At 45.4% G+C, this 25575-nt stretch overlaps 1 protein-coding gene across 4 annotated transcripts in view; it reads left to right on the top strand.

Annotated features, from left to right (window-relative positions):
* Positions 1–25575, top strand: part of NAV2 (neuron navigator 2) — a 353869-nt gene that overhangs the window by 258198 nt on the left and 70096 nt on the right. For all 4 annotated transcript variants that reach the window (XM_068148346.1, XM_068148344.1, XM_068148343.1 and 1 more), the window contains one exon: positions 6049–6171. In XM_068148346.1, the coding sequence (XP_068004447.1) occupies positions 6049–6171 (123 nt within the window). The remainder of the gene's footprint in view (positions 1–6048; positions 6172–25575) is intronic.

Raw genomic sequence — 25575 nt, 5'->3', positions numbered from 1 at the left:
TGAAATCTTCTGTGTTCAAGTTTGTACCCATTGTTCCTTGTTTTATTACTGTGCACCACTGAAAAGTGCTTGGCCCCCTCCACTTGGCAGCCACCCCTCAGATATTGATAGACATTGATCAGATCCCCTCTCAGCCTTCTCTTCTCAAGACTAAACAGCTCTCAGACTCTCTTCAGGGGGGAGATGCTCAAGTCCCCTAGTCATCCTCATTTTAGTGATAGGATTTCACCTAAATACAGTGGATGGGTGAAACTGGGTTCCTGGTATGGCATTTCAACATGACTAAGAGTCATTAGGAGGTTTGTTTTATTTTTCTTCTCTGAGCAGAGTGTTTATTTGGCTGGCCACTGTCTTGTTAGGACTGGCTTCTTCCATTTTGATCTTGCAGCACAGCAGCTATCCACAGTGAAGAGCTAATTAACACAAATAAGGATGGGGTCAGGCAAGCAAAAACTCAACATTTTGACTTTTATGACAAGGTATTAGGAAAGCTTTGACTTCTGGCCTCTTAGTAAACTATGTTGAAACTTGTTCAAAACTGGCATTTGCATTTAAAGTCATATAAGAAGGGAAAAGGGGGAAAAAATGATGGCAGTATTTAAATCAAAATAACCTTCTTATTCCGAGAGCTGTGCTTCAAGATTTTTACAGGAGACATGGCTTGACTATGACATCAGCATTTGCAATATTCTTATTGTTGTCTGTTATGTAAAATATTCTTAACTCTTACCCTCAGTGCAGGAATAGCTCTGGTGTCAGCTTCAGCAATAGAACAGTGTTCAGTCAAGAGAGCTGGGGCTGTTCAGTCTGGAGAAGAGAAGGCTTGAAGGAGACCTTACTGTGACCTTCCAGTATCTTAAGGGGGCTACAAGAAAGCTGGGGAGGGACTTCTGAGGGTGTCAGGGAGTGATAGGACTGGGGGGAATGGACCAAAAGGAGAAATGGCTAGATTGAGATTGGATGTGAGGAAGAAATTCTTCACCATGAGAGACGCACAGGTTGCCCAGGGAGGTGGTGGCAGCCTCATCCCTGGAGGTGTTTGCAGTCAGGCTGGATGTGGCTGTGAGCAACCTGCTGTAGTGTGAGGTGTCCCTGGCCATGGCAGGGGTGTTGGAGCTGGATGATCCTTGAGGTCCCTTCCAGCCCTAACAGGTCTATGATTCTGTGCCTCAGGTAACTTAGAATTCATCTTGTGGTGTAGAATTCAGACACTGTAGGCCTGGAAGCCTTCAAGATCAGCTGGAATCAAGCATTTAATTTTGCATGCAGTTACAGAAGGGTCCCAGGAGGTGACATGTAGTGTTTGTCAGTAAATGCTCCCCCAAGTTCTGATGGGTTGTATTTTTTGCTTCCTTGTACGTATTGTCCTATTGTCAATAAGTGCCAAAGTACTATGTAATAGCCACTGCCCCACTCTGGGCTTCTTTCTGTAGTAAACACCTCAGCAGTGCTTGAACAGCTGCTTCAGTGCCAGCAGGTTTCTATAATTTGAGCAAAAAGGCAGCTTCTAAAGGACAAAATGTGTTCCCAGTCTGGGGCTAGCCAGCAGAGGGAGATGCAGTCATACACTCTTCATGTGTGTGGAGCATCTGCAGCAGAGGAGCAGGCAGCAGGGAGCTGAAAGTCGCTATGGAGTAAGTCTTGCTGCTGCTGACCCTGCTGAGCAGTTGTGGAGAAGCAGCACTCCCTCTTGGGTCAGAGGCTATTCCTCTCTCTGACGAAGTTAAAGAGGATGGTGCTAAATGGATTGCTTATTTGATAACTTATTGCTGTGAGCTTCATTGAAATAGATTCTGAGAGGATTTAGGCAGTTAAATCGAAACTGGCAAGCCTCCAGTGAACAGCCTCTGATGCTGGTGGATCTTCAGCTTGCAGAAGGCAGGGTGTGATCATTGGCCTCCCTTAAGCAATGAGTTTCCATCCATATTTCTCTGGAGTCCAGCGTGATATTTGCACACCTGAAGGAACTGACTGCCTCAATGATTTCAAGTCTTGTCTAGCTCATTTTTGTCAGCTTCCCATCTCCCATCACCTCTCCCAGGATGGGTCACTCATTTTATGTTAGCAGATGACTGGGGTAAATGTCAGGAACCATTTGGGAGTTGGAATATGTGATGCTGAGCAGGTCAAGGGAGGTTTGCTCAGCCTGTTGTGCACTGCTGCCTTACCTGCTGCTCCTTGTCTTCCCAGAGTGCCTGTCCCTTGGCTGCCTATATTCAAAACTGGAAAATTCATATTCCTACATTAAGGAGTGGAGTGAAGTGAATATATATGAAGTGTTAGAGTTGTCAGACAATAAAAGTAAGTGTGCTTGGCTGGCTGTGCAGGTGGGTCAGTAGGGAGGGCAGACAGAAGTCAAGTGACTCAGACTGCTGGATTTTACTGATCCATGGCACAAGCCATTCCCGTTCCCTCGGTGTGCCTTGCAGGAAAGGGAAATAAATCACTTCAGCATCAGAAGTATCCTAAAAATATTGCCCTTGGAAGGACTTATGACGACATCCCACATTTCAGAGTCATAAGAAAGGTGTCTTTGGCTAAAGAAAACAGAAGTTTAAAGGTCCAGGCTGTCCAAGGCAAATCACTTCATGCCTGTAATACAGGGCAGGGAGCCACCTTCTTACAGCACAGAAACGTCACCGAGAAAGTGAGCTGTAAGTTCCAGTTGCATGTTAGAAGGGCATAATACTACTCTTGTTTAACCTGAGTCTGTTCAGTGAGGGTGGTGAGACACTGAAACAGGTTGCCCAGGGAGGTTGTGAACACCACTCCCTCTGGAGCTGTTCCAAGGTCAGGCTGGATGAGGCCTTGAGACACCTGGTCTAGTGGGAGGTGTCCTTGCCCGCAGCAGGGGGGGTTGGAACTGGATGATCTTTAAGGTCTCTTCCAACCTAAACCATTCTGTGAATCTATGAATATTCAAAGAAGTTTGGCTAATTTTGTTTCCCTGCTAATGAAGAATGAAACTATGGAGTATTTCCTGGGTTTATTCCTTCCTGAGTAAAATCTTATAACAAAAATACACTTCCTCTATATTCCTCTTTTCTCCTAAAGCTAAAACCTGCAGCAGTAGCAGTGTTGTATCCAGAAAGGTAAGACAGCCTTAAGTTAAAGGAGGAAAGGAGTGATAGATGGAAGCCTGTGGCGCCACTGACTTTTAATCTCCTCCATACTAATCAATGGAGTAGAGATAAATTTTTTTCCTCCCATTATTTCAAGGTGCTTTTATTATGCAGGGAGGTCATTCTGCCCCTGTACACTGCACTGGTTAGGCCACACCTCGAGTCCTGTGTCCAGTTCTGGGCCACTCAGTTTAGGAACGAGGTTGACTTGATGGAGCATGTCCAGAGAAGGGCAACAAAGTTGGTGAGGGGCTTGGAACACAAGCCCTGTGAGGAGAGACTGAGGGAGCTGGGGCTGCTCAGCCTGGAGAGGAGGAGACTCAGGGGTGACCTTATTGCTCTCTACAACTACCTGAAGGGGGGTTGTAGACAGGCAGAGGTTGGTCTCCTCTCCCAGGCAGCCAGCACCAGAACAAGAGGACACAGTCTCAGGCTGCACCAGGGGAGGTTTAGGCTGGAGGTTAGGAAGAAGTTCTATACAGAGAGAGTGATTGCCCATTGGAGTGGGCTGCCTGGGGAGGAGGTGGAGTCACCGTCATTGGAGGTGTTCAGGAGGAGACTTGATGGGGTGCTTGGTGCCATGGGTTAGTTGTTTAGGTGGGTTGGATTGGGTGATAGGTTGGATGCGATGATCTTGAAGGTCTCTTCCAACCTGGTCTGATCTATTCTATTCTATTCTATTCTATTCTATTCTATTCTATTCTATTCTATTCTATTCTATTCTATTCTATTCTATTCTATTCTATTCTATTCTATTCTATTCTATTCTTTCTCCACCAAATGTAGAAGCTCGTACCTGTCCTCCTCCTTTCCACCTCATCGTTACGTGCAGGACTTGAGGCATCGTTGGGTTCTGGCATCTTTGTTTGGAATTAAACATCCCTGGGCAGGGGATGTTGCATGCAATAAAAATAAGACATAAACCTTTCAATCTGTGATTGCACAAGCCTGTTTCAAAATGCAAAGGGCTATCTTCCGTTGTTGTGGCATGTAAGAAACTTGTCCGATTGGTAGACAAGGGGAAAAGACATTGTCTGCGTCTGTGCTTAGAAAGGCTCCCAATCTCATTGTGAAAGATGCCAAAGGCACCCAGCTGCCCTTGGCTTTTGTAGGATTTTTGTGAGTGCTTTGAACCACTGAAAGCCTGGCTGTTAGTTTTCAGTGGGATGCAGAGCTGTTCTAATGCATCACTTTGCCGAGCTTCTGGCGTAGAGGACGAAGCCTGTTGGTGCTAGCGACAAGGCTTTGCGCTGGCTTCAGCACAGCTAACTCTGGGAGCGTGATGTGTTTCATTTCACATTTTCAGAGCAGTAAGTGTGGGGAGCAGTCTATTTCAGCTGAAGCTGGTATGTGTTACCAAGGGACTAGTCAGATGCCAGGAATCTGCCAGCAGAGCCAAAAGCTGTGTCTTCCAGTCGGTGTACAATGGGTGCTCACGCAGGAGCGCTTCGTGTGTGGACAAGTATCTGCAGTAAACCAAATTCACCTACGTACGTGAGATGGTTTTGTGAAGTGCTGTTTGCATGCTTGTGCAACAGGATGGTCTTCAGCTCCACTTTTCTCTCTCCCTTCATTTCAGTAGCTCAAGGAAAAGAAACAAACAACACTCTTGCAGGATAAAATATTTATAAACTGTGTGGAGCACAAGCTAGAATGCCAGACCTGAGGCGAGTTACAGTGCAACTGCTCCTCATGCTTTGTACAGGCTGTGTTTATGAGTTGGAGAGTCCTGTCCCCACAGATTTGCTGAACACAGACTGCTCTCGTGTCTGCCTTAGCTGGCTTAGCAACCTCTTTGTTGGAGTCCCCAGAGAGGCTCCTTGGTTGTTCCCAGGGAGACCCCATGCAGATTTATACATCGAACTGGAATGCAAACCAGCAGATTGTGGAAGGCTTCTTGACTCTTTACCACCCCATGCTATAAAAGTAGTCTCAAATTTGATTTGGGTAAAGCAAAGCACGTCTGCTGCTGGAGCACCTTGCCAGCAGAGGCATTGCTGGCTGCAGCCAGGAGCATCTCTCCGTCCTTGCTGCAGGTGAGGGTGCCTGGCAGTTAGGGAGAAGCCCTCTGCCTTGTTGAGCAAGAGGAAGGTGTCCTGTGAACCTGGATTTTATTCTGTGGGCTGTTGTTGATTTGCTAAGAGTGGCTAGAGGGTGAAGAGGATCCTCCTGGCTCAGTGAGGTATGTTACATGCCCCATGATGTGACAGAGATGGCTACCTTATTGCTGCAGGTGTTGGAGGTATTTCAGGCTCAGGTGTATGAAAGTCTTTAGGGTGTGCTTAGAGGGCTGCCAGCACTGCTCATGGAGCACCTGTGCTGGTGAACTGGTGGTGGTAGCTCAGAGCTACAACCTGCATTACTGTGAGGAATTGTCCTTGGTGATCGACACCATCTCTTTATTCTTGTCCACTCTGCTTTCTTTGTGGATCATTGACACAATCTTGGATGAATTCAGTGTGAGTGGTGCAGTTAACTTGTAAGAGGACTGAGCTTTCCCTTGTGTCCAGAGGTCCCTTCCAGCCCCTAACATCCTGTGATCTGTATTAGTTTAGCCCACGTAAAATACTTCAGGGTGGTATAAGCCATGCATTGTTTTGGGAGAGGAAGGGTTCATTAATGATGGCATCCCAAATATTAAATTGCTTCCATCTAGGCAACCTTAATGACAGTTAAATATTCTTCCTTTGTCATCTTGAAATTGAAATTCATTTCTTATTGATGAGAGTGAGTGGAAGATGTAATGGAGAATGACGAGAGGCAAAAGCTCTCTCTGATCCAATCAAGAATGAAGTTTTCCTTGCTTCCTCTTCCAAGTGATGCTCTTGATTTAAAAGTGGGGAAGTTGCAATATGCAGCTAAGAGCATGCAGAACCTTCAAGGAGGTCTAAAAGCTGTGTTGTTTTGTTGTTGTGCTGTTTGAAAGGTACATGACAGACGGCGGTCTGGGTCTCTACACGCGGAGGCTGACGCGGCTGCCGGACGGCATGGCTGCCGTGAGGGAGACCATGCAGCGGAACACCTCCCTGGGACTAGGAGATGCTGACAGGTAAGGTCTCAACCAGCAGATGCTCCCCTGTAATAGCACATTTGTTTCATGCTGTATCTGATGCATATTGCATCTTTAAGACTAAATAGCTCGGGCAATTCAGCTCTACTTGAATACGTTGGATCTAAAGCTTCTCCAGGCTGTTTTGTGTTCACAGAGGTGTTGCTAAATGCTGACTTTGTCTTCTCTTTATTCTAATAAAGGTTTATTCTCTTGGCTTTGCTGAAATCTCATCTGGGTTTTTGTGGGCAGGATGCAACGCAAGAAAATGTTGAACTTCTATTTATTACTGTTTGTAATGGAAAAGACCTAATTATCCTCCCTTTTCCACTGATTCTTCCAAGTCCAGGGATTCAGTGTTAAGACTCAAGGCCAGAGATCAAGAATTAGGGGACTAAAAGTCCATTTTGTGGGAGTGTGATCACCAGGGAAGTCAGGGAGATAGTCAGTAATGAGACCTATGTTCTGTTAAGAGTTGAGCCAAATGGGTTAAATACTTTTGCTTTTAATGGCATCAGTCTAAAGCTGCTACTTTCCCTTCCAAACCCAGAGCCTGATGAGTGTTACTGTTGATGTAGTAAGTGAAGTGTATCCTTTCTCCTCTGTGAGGGGCCCCCAAGTACAAAACACGGATTATGTGTTACAGGTTTGAACAAATTTCTGAACTGAAGGGGTTTTTTCTTTTTGTTTTGTTATTGATAAGTCTTTCCTGGGCCATAATGCAGCTGGCTGAGGTTGATGTGGCTGATACTTTCTTCTTAGTGACAGTTGGATTGCTAAGGAAATACAGGTGATGGAGAATCAAGCCACAAAGAAAGCTGTAGTAAATCTCCTTTGGTCTTCTCCTGACACTAGTAGAGACCAGGATGGTTAAGTCTAAACAAAAGAGCTAAAACCTCTCAGAGAATCTCAGCTCCAATTCAGTTACTGAGTCAACATATGCTTGCCAGTTGTGAGCTATGCCTGGATTTTTCAGCAGCTCAGATCCCTTTCTGAAATTTGCAGCTTGAAACTCAGCCAGCAGCACTTGCTCCTCCTGGCTGGCTGTGGGTGACAGCATTGCCACCTGGTGATGCAACCGAAGACTAATCAAGCAGCATCCTTGTCTGTTGCTCTGGCTTCTGAGCATTGCCACATTAACAGGAGCTGGGAATACAGTTTTGGTCTAATACAAATGATACTATTAAGTAACAGCTTGCTGGGGAGCTAGTGAGGCATTCCTCATCACCAGTTCCTTCCCCCATCCAGGATTTCCTGTGCTTGCAACACTTTTTCTTGGCATGTAAATTATTCTCATATTTAATTTACTAAGCTCCTTCCCTGGGGATGCCACACATCAGGAGCAATTAGGTAGGTTCAACAAGAGAGATTATTTGTGTGTTTAAACCTTCTCCCCTTAGTGGGATTGTGGCACACTGAAATGCAATCCCCCAGTTTAAGGCACTTGTTTCAGCTTTGAAAATCATTTGCTGAGTTTGTGTGGAGAGAACAGGCTGTACACACCATAAGGGCTCTGTAGGGCTGGAGAGTTAACTGCAACACAGGATCACAGAGGAATTACCCTTGGTCCCAGAGCTGGTGACATTATGATGTGTTGTTTTGATTTAGTCTTTCTGTTTGGATTGTAAGCTTACTCACCTTAGGCAGGAGATCAGAGTTTTCTGACAGCAGGGCAGTGATTTAAAAATAGCTGCTCTTTGGTTGCTGGGTGAGCATGATGTGCAGTTCAAACAAAAATTCATCTTGGTTTGAGCAGCAGTTTTCCAGGGTGAAAACTGCCATAAGGAAAAGGAGTTGGACGAAGCAGTGCAGTAATGGATTGCTTGCTTCATTCTGTGAATGGAGGCAGCAGGCAGGAGTGCTGGGTGGCTTTGCTGGTGTGTCCTCCCCCCCTTGGCAAACACATAGAATCATGGAATTGTTAGGATTGGAAGGGACCTCAAGGATCATCGAATTCTAAATCCCCTGCTATGGGCAGGGACACCTCACACTATATCAGGTTGCCCAGAGCCACATCCAGCCTGGCTGCAAACACCTCCAGGGATGAGGCTTCCACCACCTCCCTGGGCAACCTGTGCCAGGCTCTCACCACCCTCATGGGGAAGAACTTCTTCCTCCCATCCAATCTCAATCTACCCATTTCTAGGTTTTTTTCCATCCCCCCAGTCCTATCCCTCCCTGACACCCTCAAAAGTCCCTCCCCAGCTTTCTACTAGCCCCCTGCAGATACTGGAAAGCCACAATTAGGTCTCCTCAGAGCCTTCTCTTCTCCAGACTGAACAACCCCAACTCCTTCAATCTGTCCTCATAGAAGAGGTGCTCCAGCCCTCCAATGAAGATTACACTCAACTCATTCAAAGCAGATGTTGATGGGATGCATGGGAGAATGAGTGTGAAAGGCTGTGAACCTCTGAGTATAAGGCTAACTTGGTATTTTCTGTCAGAGGCAGTTTTGCAGTATCCTTAGCTGCTTAGTTTCTAGTGATATTATTGTACAAGTTTAATTGAGAAGCTTTTATTCACTGGTGCTGGTAACATGAAGCACAGACCTTAGAAGGTGTATTTCCCCCTGCAGCAGGGAAATCCAAACAAGGCAATTTAATTTAATGCTTGATTGCAAGGTTAATGGAATTGCTGCACAACACAGCTGAGCTTATTTATTCACTTGAAGACAATTTGTGTTTGCACAGAACAAAAGGATTTTTAATTGGGGGGGGGGGGGGGGGGAGAAGAGAAAAGGGCATTTAAAATTCTTTTTTTTTATTTAGTTAGTGATTTATTTATTCTTTTTAGAGGCTGCAAATAAGCTACCTCTGGTTTTGCCTTCTGTATGCATGGACTTGGTGTCTACCATCTGGTTAAGTTGATTCCCCATTGTCAGGCCCAGCTGCTTGATCTGGGAGTAAATTCTGCCCTTACTTTCTTCTATGTAACTTGGATTTATGAATCCATACAGACAGGAGGGAAGAAAATTGAGAGGGAAGTTTGAGTAAATCTTTCTGTACTTCTACAAGCTATTATTTAGAGAAGTTAATTCAGACCAGTGCTGATTTGTCATATCCTTGTAAATAGGGCAGGGGACTAAATGAATGGGAGCTGCTCAAGAGTAACTTCAGTGCTGATATTAGGGAAATGTGACTTTTAAAATGATCCTCGGGGGGGAGTGCTTAAATAATGACCTCTGAGCAGGATTCACTTGGATTGGTTCACTGTTGCAGTTTCATTTGAGCTTGCATTAATGACAATGTCTTTGCATGAGGGTGTAAGGCATAAAAATTGTCTTAGAATCATAGAATGGTTTGGGTTGGAAGGGACCAACAAAGTTCATCTAGTCCAACCCCCCTGCTATCAGCAGAGACATCTGCCACTATAAAAGGTTGCTCAGAGCCTTATTGAGCCTCACCTTGAATATCTCCAGGGGTGAGGCCTCAGCTACCTCCTTGGGCAACCTGTTCCTGTGTTCCACCACCCTCATGGTGCAGAACTTGTTCCTTACAGACAATCTAAATCTCCTCTTCTCTAATTTCAAACCATTGCCCCTCTTCCCAGATACTGACCTGTCTCATCAGCTAGCAGATTACATTGCCATGGTCCTTGCAGCAGCTAGGCATTGGCAGACTGTGGGTACAACACAGCTCAGGTGCTGAGCACACTGCTCAAGAGTGTTTCTCTAGCGTGGTTCAGATCTGTGCTGACTACAGTGACACTTCATAGAATCAATAAGGTTGGAAGAGACCTCAAAGATCATCAAGTTCAGCCTGTCACCCAAGACCTCATGACTACTAAACCATGGCACCAAGTGCCACATCCAATCCCCTCTTGAACACCTCCAGGATGGTGACTCCACCACCTCCCTGGGCAGCACATTCCAATGGCTAACAACTCTCTCTGGGAAGAACTTTCTCCTCACCTCCAGCCTAAAACTTGCCACACTCTTAGTTAAAAACAAGGCCATATTCAGTTTAATTCTTACAGAGACTTGTGACTGGAGCTGCCAGTCCCAGGGGAGTCTGTAGAACCAAGACAGGAGATGGACAGGAAAGAAGACTTGAAGTGGAGCAGAAGGAAAGCAGAAAGCCCAAGGACGCTCCCTGCAGAGCACAGATATCATTAATTACTGAGTACAGAGGGTTGTTTTTTTTCAGATGCTATGATTTATATTAGTTTCTCCAAATGGTGAAGATGGTGGCTTTCAAAAATAGCTGAAGAGTCTTGTTTTGCACTTTACAGAAACAAATGAAGGTTCTCTGCTTCTTGGCTCAGAATGGGCAACACTTTGCTCTCCTGAGTGGAGTGCAGCCCTTTGATGAGGACCTTTAAATTCACTGACTGCAACTTCATTTCTTGAGTCTTGCTACAGTGATGAGAGTACTATAAAGATGGCTTAGTGCTCAGTGCTGGAGGGAGATTGTTGGACTGCCTTCATAACCATGGGAACTTGGATCACACTTTAGAGGAGCTGAAAACCAAGTTGAGACAAGTCGTCACGTTGGGGGCAATCTTGGCCCCGTGCTGAAAAGCTGAGACTGGGGGAAAATGTCACTGCCTCTGCAAGGAGGCAAATTCCACTGCAAACAGAATCACAGACGTGGTGCTGCTGCAGAAGAGGCTGCATCAGATGTTCTTCTTTTTAGGGGCTACTTTATTGTAGGCAATGGAAAAATGCTACAGTGGAAGAAAAGGAGGGAAGGGGGGAAAAAGGGAAGGGGAAAAAAGATGGGGGGGAAGGAAGGAAAAACAAAAGGGGGATGGGGGGGAACACAAAACCCCTGATATTTTTGTTAAAGTATTCTTTATGTAGTTTTATAGTAGGATAAACCAGCTGAAAGGTCCTGAGCATATGTCCTCAGTTTTTCTTCTTCACTGAGGCAATGCAGCTGACATGAAGGTGTCTGCAGTGCCTGGCTTTGCAGCTGAGGAGTTCAATCCTCCCCTCACAGACAATTCTGTTAGCATTGCTACTACCCTTCACTGTAGTTTTGCTGCTCTAGCAGTGGTAGGGTGATGCATAAGAAAAGGGGAAAACCAGATAAAATATGTCTGGAACAGACACACACAGACATTAGACTGCGTAGTCTTTGTCTTGAAACATGGCTGGGTTATGTCTTAAACTTCAGATGGACCCAACTGTTGTAAAAACACATCGAAATAGCTCTTCTGGCATGGTAATGGCAGTGGAATTCCCATCATCTCCTTCCCCCACAGCATCTCCTGCTCCTGCAGTGCTCCCTCAGGAGTGTTGACATAAGTGTTTGTGGAGTTTCACAGTAAATGAACTTGCAGGGAGATTCATCTGGTATTTTATGTGAGTAAGCTTGTGGAGGATGTCCTTTCTGTCAGGAGAAGGAGTAACTATATCCTTGGAAGTCGTCTACAGACCTCAGGAGATCTCAGCTGGGAAAGTTGCTGCCAAGTTGTTACCACTTGTAAAGCTGTTGCAAGATTTCATGCCATCACTTCACAGCTCCTTCGCTTCCAGAGAGCCTTGGCAACTGTGCTTGCATTCAGTTGTTAACAGTTAAAATCACTTACAAATTCGACCTTTCCTACCTTTCTCTTTGCTGGGACAGTGGGAGGACAGCCCTGTCCTCTCTACTAAATAACCATCTTTTCCCAGAAAATAATTAGCAGCCTCTAAATTATTTAAGGATTAAAAACCTCCTGTGAGGGTGCTGGAGCCCTGGAGCAGGCTGCTCAGGGAGGTTGTGGAGTCTCCTCCTCTAGGCATCTTCAAAACCTTCCTGGGTGTGTTCCTGGGTGGCCTGCCCTCGGTGATCCTCCTTTGCAGGGGGGAGCTGGACTCAGGGATCTCTGGTGGTGCCTTCCAAATCCTAACATTCTCTGATTCTATGAATATAGCTCAAGAAGTGCCATCACCTGAGCACTGCCTGCTCACAGTATCTGTCTGAGAGTCCCTGCAGTTTGTAAATGCAAGTCCAGGCACAGCTGCTGCGCAGGAAAGTCACAGGACTGGTGAGGTTACTCGTGCCTAACAGGTCTTCTACTCTGCTTGTCCATCTGTTTGGATTTCATCACAAAATGAGGAAAAATCCTGCTGCTTCTGAATCTGCAGCTTGCACCTTGCTACCTATAGAGACCTATCTCTCTGTCTTTGAAAGATCCCATGTTTATCTTGAAAACAGACTCAGAGAAACAGGGAAATTCACATTGCAAAGATTCTTTGAAGTTTATGGTCTTGGCATCTACTGATTAGAATCACAATACCATATACTTTTATTTCCTAAGGAATCTTCTTACAAGCTGTAAGCCAAAGTGGTTTGGGGTTGCATAAAGTGATTGCAAAGTTAAGCAACAAACAGTAGTTGAAAGCAAAAGTATAGTCGCTGTACCCAAGGGCTGAAGTCAGCAGTGCCAAAAGGGAACAAAGATGTTCTGCTTTCAAACAAGGGAAGGTTAGTCAAGGGAAGCAATATCTTCTGGCACATCCATTTCAGTGGGCTGAAGATCACAGAATCACAGCATGTTAGGGGTTGGAAAGGACCTCAAAAGATCATTGAGTCCAACTCCCCTGCCAGAGCAGGATCACCCAGGGCAGGTCACACAGGAATGCATCCAGGAGGATTTTAAATGTCTCCAGAGAAGGAGACTCCACAACCTCTCTGGGCAGCCTGTTCCAGGGCTCTGGCACCCTCACAGCAGCAAAGATTATTTCCCTTCTGTTCCTGTGGCACCTCCTCTGCTCCAGCTTGCACCCACTGCCCCTTGTCCAATCATTGGACATCCCTGAGCATAGCCTGGCTCCATCCTCCCAGCACTGCCCTGCACATCTTTATCACCAGGAATAAAGGCACCCCTCAGGCTCCTCTGCTCCAGGCTGAAGAGCCCCAGCTCCCTCAGCCTGTCCTCACAAAGATGATGTTCCACTCCCTTCAGCATTTCTGTGGCTCTGCACTGAACTCCTTCACGCAGTTCCTTGAGGTCCTTCTTGAACTGAGGAGCCCAGAACTGCACACAGTATTCCAGATGTGGCCTCACCAGGGCAGAGTATAGGAGGAGAAGAACCTCTCTGGACCTACTCACCACAGTCCTTCTAATCCACCCCAGGATGCCATTTTCACCTCCACTCTAGCATCCAATCAAAATACTTAAGCCAGGAGCTGAGGTTCATTACAAAGCCAGTGGAAGTGGCAGGTGCCCTCAAGGGAGCAACTCATTGTGGTTAAGTTAGGACGTTCTTTTTGCCCACATATTCCACTGTGGGCTGTCTGTCATTTCCCCTAGAAGGCTGCACAGTGACATGTGCACAGGTGTAGCAACCTTGCCTTTCCCAGAAAGGAAATAGAAAAAAAGCTGTCTAATTTCAGCAGCTGAATAATTTGCACTTGGGGATGGCAAAGTCATGATCCTGCACCACTGGAGCTCGATTTTGCTGAGGTGCTGTTTCCTTGCACACCCCCCTGCTTTGTGTGTGTAAGGACAAAGCTGATCTGCCTGCTGATCTGGAGGCTCTTCTGATACCCTCAGTGTTTCTGGTTCCATTGCCAGAGATTACCACTGACTCTTCTGTTATATGAAGTGGCTTTTAAGACAGTTTAGGCTTGTGGGAAATGAAGCTTGTATTCCCAGGGTAAACAAGATTGCAGATACAGAGATCATGTGGAGCTGAATCGGGGTCTTTGTGCTTTGCATGACAAACTGAAGAATGTGAAATGCTTGCTGACACCCAGCAGACTTTGCTATTTGGTTTTCCACATGGAATGGCAAGAGAGTCAACACAGTCTCACAACTGACCTACATCACTAACCTCTGAGTTTGGGATTTGGAGATTGAAGAGGAAAAAAAAGCTAATAGCAGGCAGCTGTCAGACTCCCAACAGAAGAATCCCAGTTTGGGGCTGTTGGATTGACATGGATGCTCCTGGTGGCTGTGAAGCAAACTTCAAGGTAGATGATTTCATAGAATGGCTCAGGTTGGAATGGACCTCAGTGAGCATCTGCTCCAACCTCCCCACCATGCCTCTCATCTAGACTCAGCTGCTCAAGACCTCATCTAAGTTGGCCTTGAGCACTCCCACGGAGGAGGCATCCACAGCCTCCCTGGGCAATCTGCTCCAGAGTCTCTACTGAGGAGCTTCTTCCAGTCTAAACCTACTCAGCTTCAAACCATTCCCCCTTGCTCTATTGCTAGACACCCTTCTGAAAAGTCCCTCTCCAGCCTTCCTGGGTTACTAAATGTGTTATTACCCAACCCCCTGGAGTTTAGCCCTTTGGTCTTTGTTTGCCTTTCTTACTTTGCTGGGGTTTAGAGTTGTCTGTGATTGTCCTTTTCATTAGGAATTTTTCCTTAGGATTTTTTGCTCCTGTTCCTCAGTGGTGCAGTCTCTTGTGATTAATCTCATGTTCTATTAGTATTGCATTACATCTAACTATACTTTTGCTGCCCTGAGACTTTTGGAGCTTCCATGTTTATATCAGGCAGTTCCTTGGTATGCTGAGAACTTCCTTGATGGCCGACAAGCTATTCTACAGGGAGGGTCTTATTCTGCTCTTCTCTGCTCCTCAGCTTCCTCATGGCACAGGGGTTTTCCAGCAGTATGATAAGGTGACTTTGTGACCTTTTAATGACAGCTAATAGGATTCCCAGTGCAGTTGAGACTCCACAGAACAAGAAGTCATTTTGCTGCTGATCTTTGAGTTGAGCCCCAACATCCTGAGGCCGAAACAACCCAGTGTTGAGACAGCTCCATGGGGTTAAAAACACTCAGCTGTTATATAAACAGGCATTAAGGCTTCCACGTGATAGTCTTATGTTGCTTAAGTATATACAGTTAAATATACATTTGGCCTGGATAAGTAATTGCAGACTCTACAGTGGAAACACTTGGAGCTACGCTCTGCTGCTGCAGCAGTCTTAGGAGGCTGTGTGTAATTTGGTTTTATTAGTAAAAGTTGGGGTGGGTTTTTTTGGTAGTCCCACTAAAAATAAAACATCTAATTTTTATTAGCACTGCTTGCTGCACCTTGAGACTAATTAATTTGATGTAAGTGCCATTGGAACAGCGTGTGGAACCTGTGTGTAGAGTTAGAAGAGGGAGCCTGACGAAGTGTCACACCGCCAGAGGCTGTGTTTGTCTGTGTCCAGGTAAATGTGGTCAATAAGTAGCCAGAGGATCAGTGCTAAACATTGGAAGTCTGATTAGTGCCTGAGCAAAGTCCAGGTGCTGAGGTCAGCTCTTTTTAACTGTATGAGGCTTTTTTATGGTGGTTGTTTCTTGATGGACAAAGGCTCAGCTCAGCAGCCCCTGTGGAGTTACCATGTGCTCTCAGCAGCCCCAAGTAATATTTTTATCTCTTCAATCTAATTTCAGCTTTAAAGTTTATCTTCTCAGATTTTGTTGTTAGCCTCAGTTAATTTTCATACATATCAACTAATCCATTTGCTTTGGTTTGGGGAGGGGAAATGAGCAAACCACCTTGAGTGTTCAAAAAGCTTTTATCCCCTCTTTCATGTTCATTGTCAAGATTGATTTATTCTGGGTATGAAACTTGCAGCTCTAAATACTCTTTGTAGCAAGACTTAATGCTTTCAACATCTCTTTGAAACTGTTGTTGGGTCTTGGTACTATCTGGTAGGCACAATCATGGCTTTAGGTTTCATTTGCATTTGTATGCAAAAACAACGAAGTTTTTATCTGCAGAGGTGACTGAAACATGACATTGCTTTTGCAAAACTGGAGCTGGGATGAATGCAGGAGGGATGAACAGAATATGATCAGGAAATCACTCTGTATATCAAGGGATGAACAGAATATGATGAGGAAATCACTCTGTATATCAAAGGATGAACAGAATATGATCAGGAAATCACTCTGGAGATCTCTGTGGAAAAAGAAGAGAGGGAAAAGGAGAAGGAAGAATCACCAACATGAGCCTGTGGGAAAGAAATGTGAGTGTCTTGTGCCAGCTGAAGTTCACAGAGGTTATGTTAATCCAGGAAAGCCTTGGATTCTCCTTAATCCATATTTTGGGACTCTGTGTATTCTCTGCTCCTAGACAGAGAATTTATCCATCTGTGCTTTGAGAGCATTTCTGAAACAAAGGACTCATGAGATGGATCAGGTGGTAGCAAGAAAGCTACATCCATAAATGTCTAATCTCTTACATGGCCATGCAAAAGAAAGAGTAAAGCTGTCTGAAGTTGGAGGATTTGGATTGTGAGCTGAAGGCAGGGTGTAAGTTCTGAGCTCAAATTTCTGCTGATGCTCTTTGTTGGCTCCTAATGGTAATCACTATCAAGGTGAAGGTGCTGGCTGTTCCTTTTGGTCAAGATGTGGTGGTGATTTGGTCTTCAACACCTGCAGTCAGAAGGTGGAATCAGAGGTGCTCCCCATGCTGTGGCTTAGAGCTTGGGTCCCTTTCTTCAATAGCTTCTGACCAATTTTTGATTTCAGTGACATTCTGCTTCTGTCTCTCACCATGGAGGTCCCTTCCAACCCAATGCATTCTGTGACTCTGTTTATATAGGATGACCTTACATTAGCTCTAATGAGCTGAACATGTGACTGATAAAGTAATCATTCTTTCCTGTGAGTCATACCATGTGTTTTTCCCCTCTTTCCACCACCACAATTCCAGTCATACTTGACCCAGTTATTTTGCCTTTCCCCCATCATGCCCTCTGTGCATCATCCTCTCTCTTGCAGCCATTTACCTCATTCCCAGCACTGCATTGTGCTTTCAGTGGTGGGCTTTCACATGGTGTCTAACTCAGTCCCCAATAAAACCCAACTTTGTCTATGAAATGTGTTTGAATTTTAAAGTCTTTCCCTACTCTGGGTATATTCTTATTTAAGGACATCAGCCTCTGAGTTTAGATATTAACACTGTTGGAATGAGAGAGCTTGCAGTGTGTGGTGGTGTGGTGAAATTTATCATGATAGAATGATTTGGGTTGGAAGTGACCTCCAAAGGTCATCTAGTCCAGCCCCACTGCAGTCAGCAGGGACATCCTCCACTAGGGCAGGTTGCTCAGAGCCTTGTCAAGACTGATCTTGAGTATCTCCAGGGATGGGGCCTCACCTACCTCCCAGGGCAACATGCTTCAGTGTTCCACCACCCACACAGTGCAACCTAAATCTCCTCTTCTCTTGTTTCAAACCATTGCTCCTCATCCTATCACTGCAGGCCTTTGTAAGCAGTCCCTCTGCAGCCTTCTTATAGCCCCCTTCAGGTACTGGAAGGCTGCTGTTAGGTCTCCCCGGAGCCTTCTCTCCTCTAGGCTGAACAGCCCCAGCTCCCTCAGCCTGTCCTCGTAGCCCAGGTGCTGCAGCCCCCTGATTATGGCCATATATATGTTAGCAAATCATTCAGAAACAAGGGATTATTTTAGAAAGAATTAAAAAAGACAGCCAAAGGTAACTTGTGACTTGGCTGAGCAAAGCTGGGTGAGATCATGGGAGGAGAGCAAAACTTTCTTTGGACACTTTCAGGAAGAAGAGTGAGTCCTAGCTGTAACCGAAGCAGAATGGATTCTAGGGAGACAAGGAAAACAGAGAGAGATTGTTAGGAAAACCTCTCTGGCATTTACTGCCTTGTTAAACTAGTCTCTGGGAGCCATTCTTTGTCTCTCTCAAAATCTGTATGAACCAAAGCACAATCACACGTTAGAGGGAAAGCAGCATGAATAACCAGAGGGGTTTTCCAGATGCATCTCTGTGTGTTTTGTTAGGTGTGCCTGTTCTGATGCGAAATATGAATGTTTGCACTAATCTTAACCAGTCATCTCTGGGGTTTCTTTCTTCTGGGGGGAGGCAAACATCTACTGATTTTTTTTATCCTTTCATCCTATCATCTCTTGTTCTGTTCACTTCATTAAAATCTCTAAACAAAGATATCCAAAGGCCACTCCTTAATTGTAGAAGAATTCACTGAAGCAGAGCTGTCTTTCTCAGTAGCAGTTTATGTTAAGTCTGTGATAGCTAAGTGAGACACCGCTTCACAGCTCAGATAGCCACGATCTGACCATGCTTGAAATAGGACAGAGGTGAGAGGCTGGTTTAAAGTGATTTCATTCTTGCACTGGTGTAAAAGAGAGGATGAGAGTTTGGGGCTTCAGAACCAAAGCCAAAATTGCATTGCAAGACAAAGTTTCTCAGGGATGATCAAGAGAACGCTGTGGTAAAATCATGTCTGTTTCCTGACAATGCTCAGGCATTGTTGTGCTGTTTTTAGCTGAGACCAAAGTCCATCCTCAGGTTGGCATGGAGCTTGGAAAACTTCAGGCCAAACAGCTCCTTTTGGCGAAAGGATAAATAATTGAAATCATTCCCCCTGCTAATTATTTCATTACTGTAACACAGCCATCCCTGCAGCCCAGGGTGTAGCCTCAGAGAGAACAAATATGTGGCCTAAAACCCAGCAGGGCTGGGGCTGGAGCAAGGAATTATTGGGTAAGGAAGAGTTTTGCAAGTTTTGGCTCTTAGGGGAATGCTAGAAAAGGTTAGAGTCCTGCAGAGACCCAGGGACCTCAGGACTTCTGCAGGGTAGGGAGTGGAGCGAGGAAACAATGCAGGCATCAGTGACAGACCTCTCACAGGGCTGACAGAGCTGATCCAGGAAGAAAGCTGTGCTCAGACCTACCAAAGGGGGGAAAAAAAGAAGTCTTGATTTGCCTGGGTGGAACGATTAAAAGGTCAAATTCATCTGAGGTGGGGTAGGAAAAGAGTGGCATGACATGAAAAAGGGTTGTGCCTCTGCACAGATGAGCTTGTGTTTTCTCCCACTTTATTCCTGTTTTATCCCTTAAAGAAGTTAAAAGCCTAACTGCTTTTACCTCGTTATCAGTTAAGAATGAGAGATAGTATAGGTGAAGCTGCATATATTAACTGCTTACTTAAAGAGCCTGCAGTTCATGATGATGAGGGTGGGAGGGGAATGTAGTACCAGAGGAGAGGCTGCGCTGAGCTTTGAACTGGATCAGATGCTTGCGGGCAATTAAACACATGAGATTTCCCCATTTAAACAAAGGCACAGAAGGGAGCCTCCCTGTTTTCTGTACTGGTAATCATCCAGAAGGGAGAAGAATGTGTAAAGGAAGAAAGAAAAGACGGTGCTGTTTAAGGGAAGGATGTTAGACCCCAGCAGGATGCCTGCTCTGAGTTGCATCTCAATAAATAATAAGCACTTGTTATGCTAATAGTCACTATTTTCGGTGACGTGATTTGCATAGGGATCCTGTGCTTGTTAATTACGCTGTGCCCGCAGCCAGCAAGGCACATCTTCGGCTTTGTCCTGAGCATTTTCATTTGTAAAATGATACATCACGGTAACGAGCGTTGCAAAGTTGTGGAGCGCAAAGAAAGAGCTGACACAACGCACAGCAGCGCGCAGCTAGATGGGGCCTGGAGATAACCATGCATACCAGGGATGGTCACGGAGGCAGCCCAGGATTAGTGTCACTTCTGGCACCCACAACATCTGTCCTTGCACCTTATTATCATGAAAATAAAACCAAACAAAGGGGGGCATGAATGCGTGATAGGCAAGGGTGCCTGACAATAATTAACCCTGGTCTGGTTAATTACAAGATGCCTGCTGCAGGATATTGCTGTACCTTTATAGCAAAGTTTAGTGGGTATATGCTGATTTTATCCCACCTGGGGAGGACAGGTGAGGCTCTGTGGAGAGGCTGAGGAGTGTGGGCAGAGTTCCTCTGAGAAATGTTGGAACCCATGAACCTGAGCTCTGTTTCTATTAGATTAGGGCCATTAGAAAGGCTGGACTTCTGGTGAGCTGGGTTTGAAGGCAGCTCCACGTGTTTCTTCTCTTCCTTTCTTTCCCACACATCTTCTGGGTGCCTAGCATTGCTCATTTCATTATGTCTAATTGGAAGTTCCCACTTGTTCTCCTGACCTACTAATGTAAGTGAGTAGAAATTGGCCTAGCCATAGAAGTGAATGACACCCTGGGAAACGTAGTGATGTGACAGCTGAGGTGGTGTCATGCTAGGCCTGCACAGCATCCAGACCTGCTTCAGCATCTTCAGATGTGCATCTGTAAAGCATACTGCTGCACCAGTTCAGGCATCTCAGAACCATGCTTCACAACACTCTGCCTTCTGTATTTATAGCTGTGCTGATTTTTTTTTCCCTGATAGCATTTTGACAGCCCTGAGCTCTGTTTTCAGCTTAGTACCCACAACAAAATGAAAAACCAGCTTCCAATCCCATCCCATAGTGTCCTGGGAAAAGATCTAAGAGTTGTTATCTGGCATTCCAGGCTAAATATTTAACATAGTTCATAAGGCATATCACAGAGATATTATTTACCTGTTAGGAAGCTGCAAGAATATATTTTACAAGTTATTACCAGATTAGTTTTTCAGGTATCAGATAACAAATCAGGTATCAGATAATCTGGGCCCTGTAAGGCACAGGTGTTTGGCATTAGTAGTCCAGTTTCAGAAGAAAATACCTGTGCAGATGCAATCTCCCCACATCAATATTCAGTTGTGATTGCCATTGGTGTTCCCACATCCCACTGCAGCTCCCTCTGCTTGGTGAGTACCTCTCATGGTATCTACAGCAAGGAAAAGGATTTGCTCTTCTAGAGGAAAATCAATGGGTGTAGTCTGCTGGCTAGTTGACCTTCCTACCTGGTATGGAAACCATGAACTGAATTTGTACATGAGCTGCAGTCTCTGCTCTGGGTAGCTTGCCGTGGGGAGGAAACCTTCCGTCCCTCCCCAGTAGGCTCAAGGTCTGTGACTGAGGAAGCTTCTGCTGAGCATCTGTGAGAGGCCAGATTGAGGTAGCATTGAGCTAGCAAGGTTATCCTTGAGAAGCATGGCAGTCATGCTAATAGATACACTGCAGCTGCTGGTTTGTCCTTCATGTGGAGTAAAAGCAGAACGTTTCACCCTGAGAGGCTTTCTGTGCTTGCAGGGGGAAGAGTGTTCTCTCTCTTACATTTTTGAGCAATGGAAAGTTAAGTTTTCAGTTTGCTGGCATTGCAGCTAAAATGTTGACCTTTTGATAAGAGCAAGGCTACCAGCTGAAGCTTCCTCCAGCCAAGCTCCTATAAAGCTGACAGGTCAGCTACCAGCAGTGCATGCAGCACCACTCTAATCTGGAGGACCATTCCTCTTCTCAGGTGATCTACAGTGATGATTTTATTAGGGGCTAGGGAAGGTCAGAAGTTCAGTGGGCAAGCTGTGATTGCCACAGATTTTGGTGAGATAAGGAGTTTTGTGGAGGGTGTACCTCTCATCAGCTGCAGCTTTTGAGTAGTGGGTTACATTCAGTGTTTCCTCTGACAAGCTTTGGGTTTTCTTACTGCTTCATTAAGAATTTCTATCTCAGAAGGAGGGAAAATGTTCACTCCATTAAGTATTGCTGGCGTTATTCACAAACCCATATCATGCAGAGCCAGGGGAGACTTGGACAGCAGGAGCAGGGAAGTCATCCTGCCCCTGTACTCAGCACTAGTTAGGCCACACCTTGAGAACTGTGTCCAGTTCTGGGCTCCTCAATTTAAGAAGGATATTGAGAGACTTGAAGGTGTCCAGAGAAGGGCAACAAGGCTGGGAAGGGATCTGGAGCACAGCCCTGTGAGGAGAGGCTGAGGGAGCTGGGGTTGCTTAGCCTGGAGAAGAGGAGGCTCAGGGGAGACCTTCTTGCTCTCTACAACTCCCTGAAGGGAGGTTGTAGCCAGGAGGGAGTTGGTCTCTTCTCACAGGCAACCAGCACCAGCACAAGAGGACACAACCTCAAGTTGTGCCAGGGGAGGTTTAGGCTGGAGGTGAGGAGAAAGTTCTTCCCAGCAAGAGAGATTGGCCATTGGAATGTGCTGCCCAGGGAGGTGGTGGAGTCACCGTCCCTGGAGGTGCTCTAAAAAGGCTTGGATGTGGCACTTGGAGCCATGGTTTAGTTGTCAGGAGGTGTTAGGTATTAGGTAATAGGTTGGACTTGATGATCTCTGAGGTCTTTTCCAACCTGGTTGATTCTATGACTTGTTCAGAGCTGCTGTTTTGTGAGTGGTTTGGTTTGGTTACCTTTTTGTGTGAGGAGGATGATGAATGGAAGGGAAACTCAGTGATTTTCTTAACCAAGTGTAGATCAGAGTGGCAGGAAGGGAGAAATGTCTGAAACTCTCCATTGCTGTGGATTTGGAAACAGCCAGTTAGTCTGTTTGACAGGCAGTAAGAATAAGAAGAAAAACAATTCACATGGGAAAACATCTTCCAAAGAGTGGAAAGATTTTGCAAGATAAGCTGAGCAAGAGGCATGTCTTTGGCTCAGGTACAATCTTTCACACTTCTGGTGCTGCTATGGGTGAAGTAAATCCCTTTGTTTTATTGGGAAAATGTAGATGGACTCTCGAAATAAAGGAAAAGGAATTTCTGTTGCAGTTGAGAGTTTGCATCTTTGTTCTTTGCCCATTACTCAGCTGAAGCATTTATGTGGTTTGAATGTTTATAGACTCAGTTACAGGGAGGATTTACAAACACTTGAGATCCAGCTGTAATGATGCTAGCTTGATTTAATAGTGCTGTTTTGATGGGGATAAATGAGTTCACTGTTCTAGGGGGGTGCATTAGCTTTTTGACAGCCACAGCAACAATAAACAACTGTAAATGCAGAGACCTAATTAGGGGGAGGCTGAAGGAATTGAGATGAGCAAACTCTATTGATCATAACTGCACTGGATTTGACTAAGATACATTGAGTTGGCAGCAGTGCTTTGGCAGTGGGTGCCATGAGATGGTTAATGACTGCAAGGAGATGGTTAATGACTGCTGTTGATTAAGCAGTAATGGTTTTAGGGTTTGTGGGAGTGGAGGGAGGGTAGATCAAGTTTTATAGGACTTTGCAAAACCATGCAGCATCTAAGTGGAGACCTGCTTATTCAACCAGAAATATTTCAGTGTAGTTCTGTAGATACTATGTGTGGGATACCCTTCCTGGCCTCTCACATAGTCCTCTGGTCCTACTGGCTGACACAGAACATGATACTCACATTTCATCTCCTTCTGAGCTGTTCTCTAGCTCATTGGCCATAAAGAACTTTGCTCCCAGACTATGGATTTGTTTAGCTTCTTTATCTCTCTGATGTTTCTGTTCTCTAATATGTTGCTTGTTGGCTAAGACATGATGTTAGAAAGCCCAGAAAACAAACTGTAGATCATAGCTGGACACCTGTCAGATGTTCAACCCAAAGCATTTTTTGAGAGTCCTGAGAAGACAGCAGTTGTGCCAGCTGCACTGGTTTTATAACTTCATGTGTTAGGGACCAAGCTGAAAATCTTGATGCTTTCAGGGACTTAAGAAGAAGTCTGCAGAGGAACTGTTTCCAAAAGCCTGTAGTGGTAGGATGAAAGGCAATGGTTTGAAATGAGAGCAGAGCGGATTTGGATTGGATGTTAAGAACCAGTTCTGCACCATGAGGGTGGTGGAACACTGCAACAGGTTGCCCAGGGAGGTAGTTGAATATCTCCAGGGATAGGGCCTCAAGGCTGATGAGGCTCTGGGCAACCTGGTCTAGTGGAGGATGTTCTTGCTGACTGCAGGGGGACTGGAGTAGATGACCTTTGGAGGTCCCTTCCAACCCAAAGGTTGATTAACGCATTGATAATTGTCAGGAAAATGGCATGAGACAGACTTAGCATCTAACTCCCAGCAATTTTCTTTTCATTGACTAGCCATGAAAGTAACCCAGTTTCCTCCAGCAAGGTGACATGCATGCCTGATGAAGCAGCAGAGACTGTGTGTGTGCAGTGTGTGACAAACCCCAGGTTTGTGACATTTTATACTGACTTCAAAGATTGTTTAAAAAGTGCCAGTAGCCTGCACAGAGCTCTTGTGTTGACACAAGTGTGGGGCATACCTTTCACTATACCCACTTCAAATGAACAAGCACATCAGAGGCAAGAAGCACAAATGGCTGCTTTCTAGTGGCAGCAGAGAAAGAAGAAGGCAAAGCAACTGGAGATAATCCAATCAAAACAGGGGATGCTGGGCAGCGATGCAGCTTGCACGCTGTTATCCAAGAGGAATTCCAAAGGAGCAGTGGATCCAGGGGTTGTACTTGGATGCTCCAAACATTTCTTTCTAAATTTAAACACATCACCAAGTCTCAGGCTCCCTGAGTGAGAATTATTATCAATGCCTTTACAGTATACACATGGATGTGTTTTTGTACTGAGGTTTTTCCATGCTATCTAGTTCCTTCCAGTTACAGCAAATAATCAAATCACTCACAGAAACACCTAGCAGGGCAAACAGCTTGTGAGGAAGAGCAGTCTACAGAGAAGAGAAACAAATCTGATCTTGAATTCAAACAGTGTGGTGAAACACAAGAGTGGAGTATCATTTCCACTGTTTTAAGTGCAGTTTGCTTTGTGTCCTTCTCCAAACCACAAAAAACTGTCCCCTTCCCAAAGAACCTAACTCTGCCAACCACTGATTTGAGCACACATTGGCCAAGGAGAACAATTTACTTCTTCCAATCTAAACTGCTGAAGAGGTTAGCAGTTTGCTTTCACAGAGTTGTAAGAGTTTAGAATCATAGGGTTAGAAGGGACCTTCAAAGGTCATCTAGTCCGACTCCCTGCAGTCAGCAGAGGCATCCTCCAGTAGAGCAGCTTGCTCAGAGCCTTGTTGGGCCTCACCTTGAAGATCTCCAGGGATGGGACCTCAGCTACCTCCCTGTTTCAGTGTTCTACCACCCTCATGATACAGAAATTGTTGCTAACATTCAGTCTAAATCTGCTCTGCTCTAATGTCAGACCACTGCTCCTTGCCCTGTCACTGCAGCCTTTGCAAGTAGTCCTTCTGCAGCCTTCTTGTAGCCCCCTTCAGGTACTGAAAGGCTGCTGTTAGGTCTCCCTGGAGCCTTCTCTTCTCCAGGCTGAACCCCAGCTCCCTCAACCTGTCCTTGTAGCAGAGGTGTTCCAGACCCCAAGCATCATTTGCATGGCCCTCCTCTGGACCCAGCCCTTCATCTTGCCCCATGCTTGGCTCTCCTGTGTACACACAGCCTTTTCAGGGCCTAAATTCCTACTCTTCGAATCAAGTGAAGTCTTGCCACTGGCTGAAGTGGTGAGGAACTTGCTTTAGGACTAGAAAAACCTTCTCATCTTTGCCTAACTGTATGAGTGGTCAGTTCCTGTGCATTGCATATGCACCCATGCTGAGGATTCTTTCTCACTTTCTCCAGTGTGAGTAATTGCAACACAATCTTGAGGTACTCTGCCATTCCTCTGTTCACAGCTGTCAATAAATCCAGGAGTCACCACCACGGGAGGTGTTTGGGAAGAGACTGGATGGGGTGCTTGGTGCCATGGTTTAGTTGATTAGATGGTGTTGGGTGATAGGTTTGACTCAATGATCTCAATGGTCTATTCTATTCTATTCTATTCTATTCTATTCTATTCTATTCTATTCTA

This window comes from Melanerpes formicivorus, unplaced genomic scaffold (assembly GCF_026170545.1).
Source record: "Melanerpes formicivorus ecotype bairdi unplaced genomic scaffold, bMelFor1.0.p_v2 SCAF_16, whole genome shotgun sequence".
NCBI classification, from domain to species: Eukaryota; Metazoa; Chordata; class Aves; order Piciformes; family Picidae; genus Melanerpes; species Melanerpes formicivorus.
Note: the sequence above shows the minus strand (reverse complement) of the source record. Positions and strands in the feature narration are given on the sequence as shown.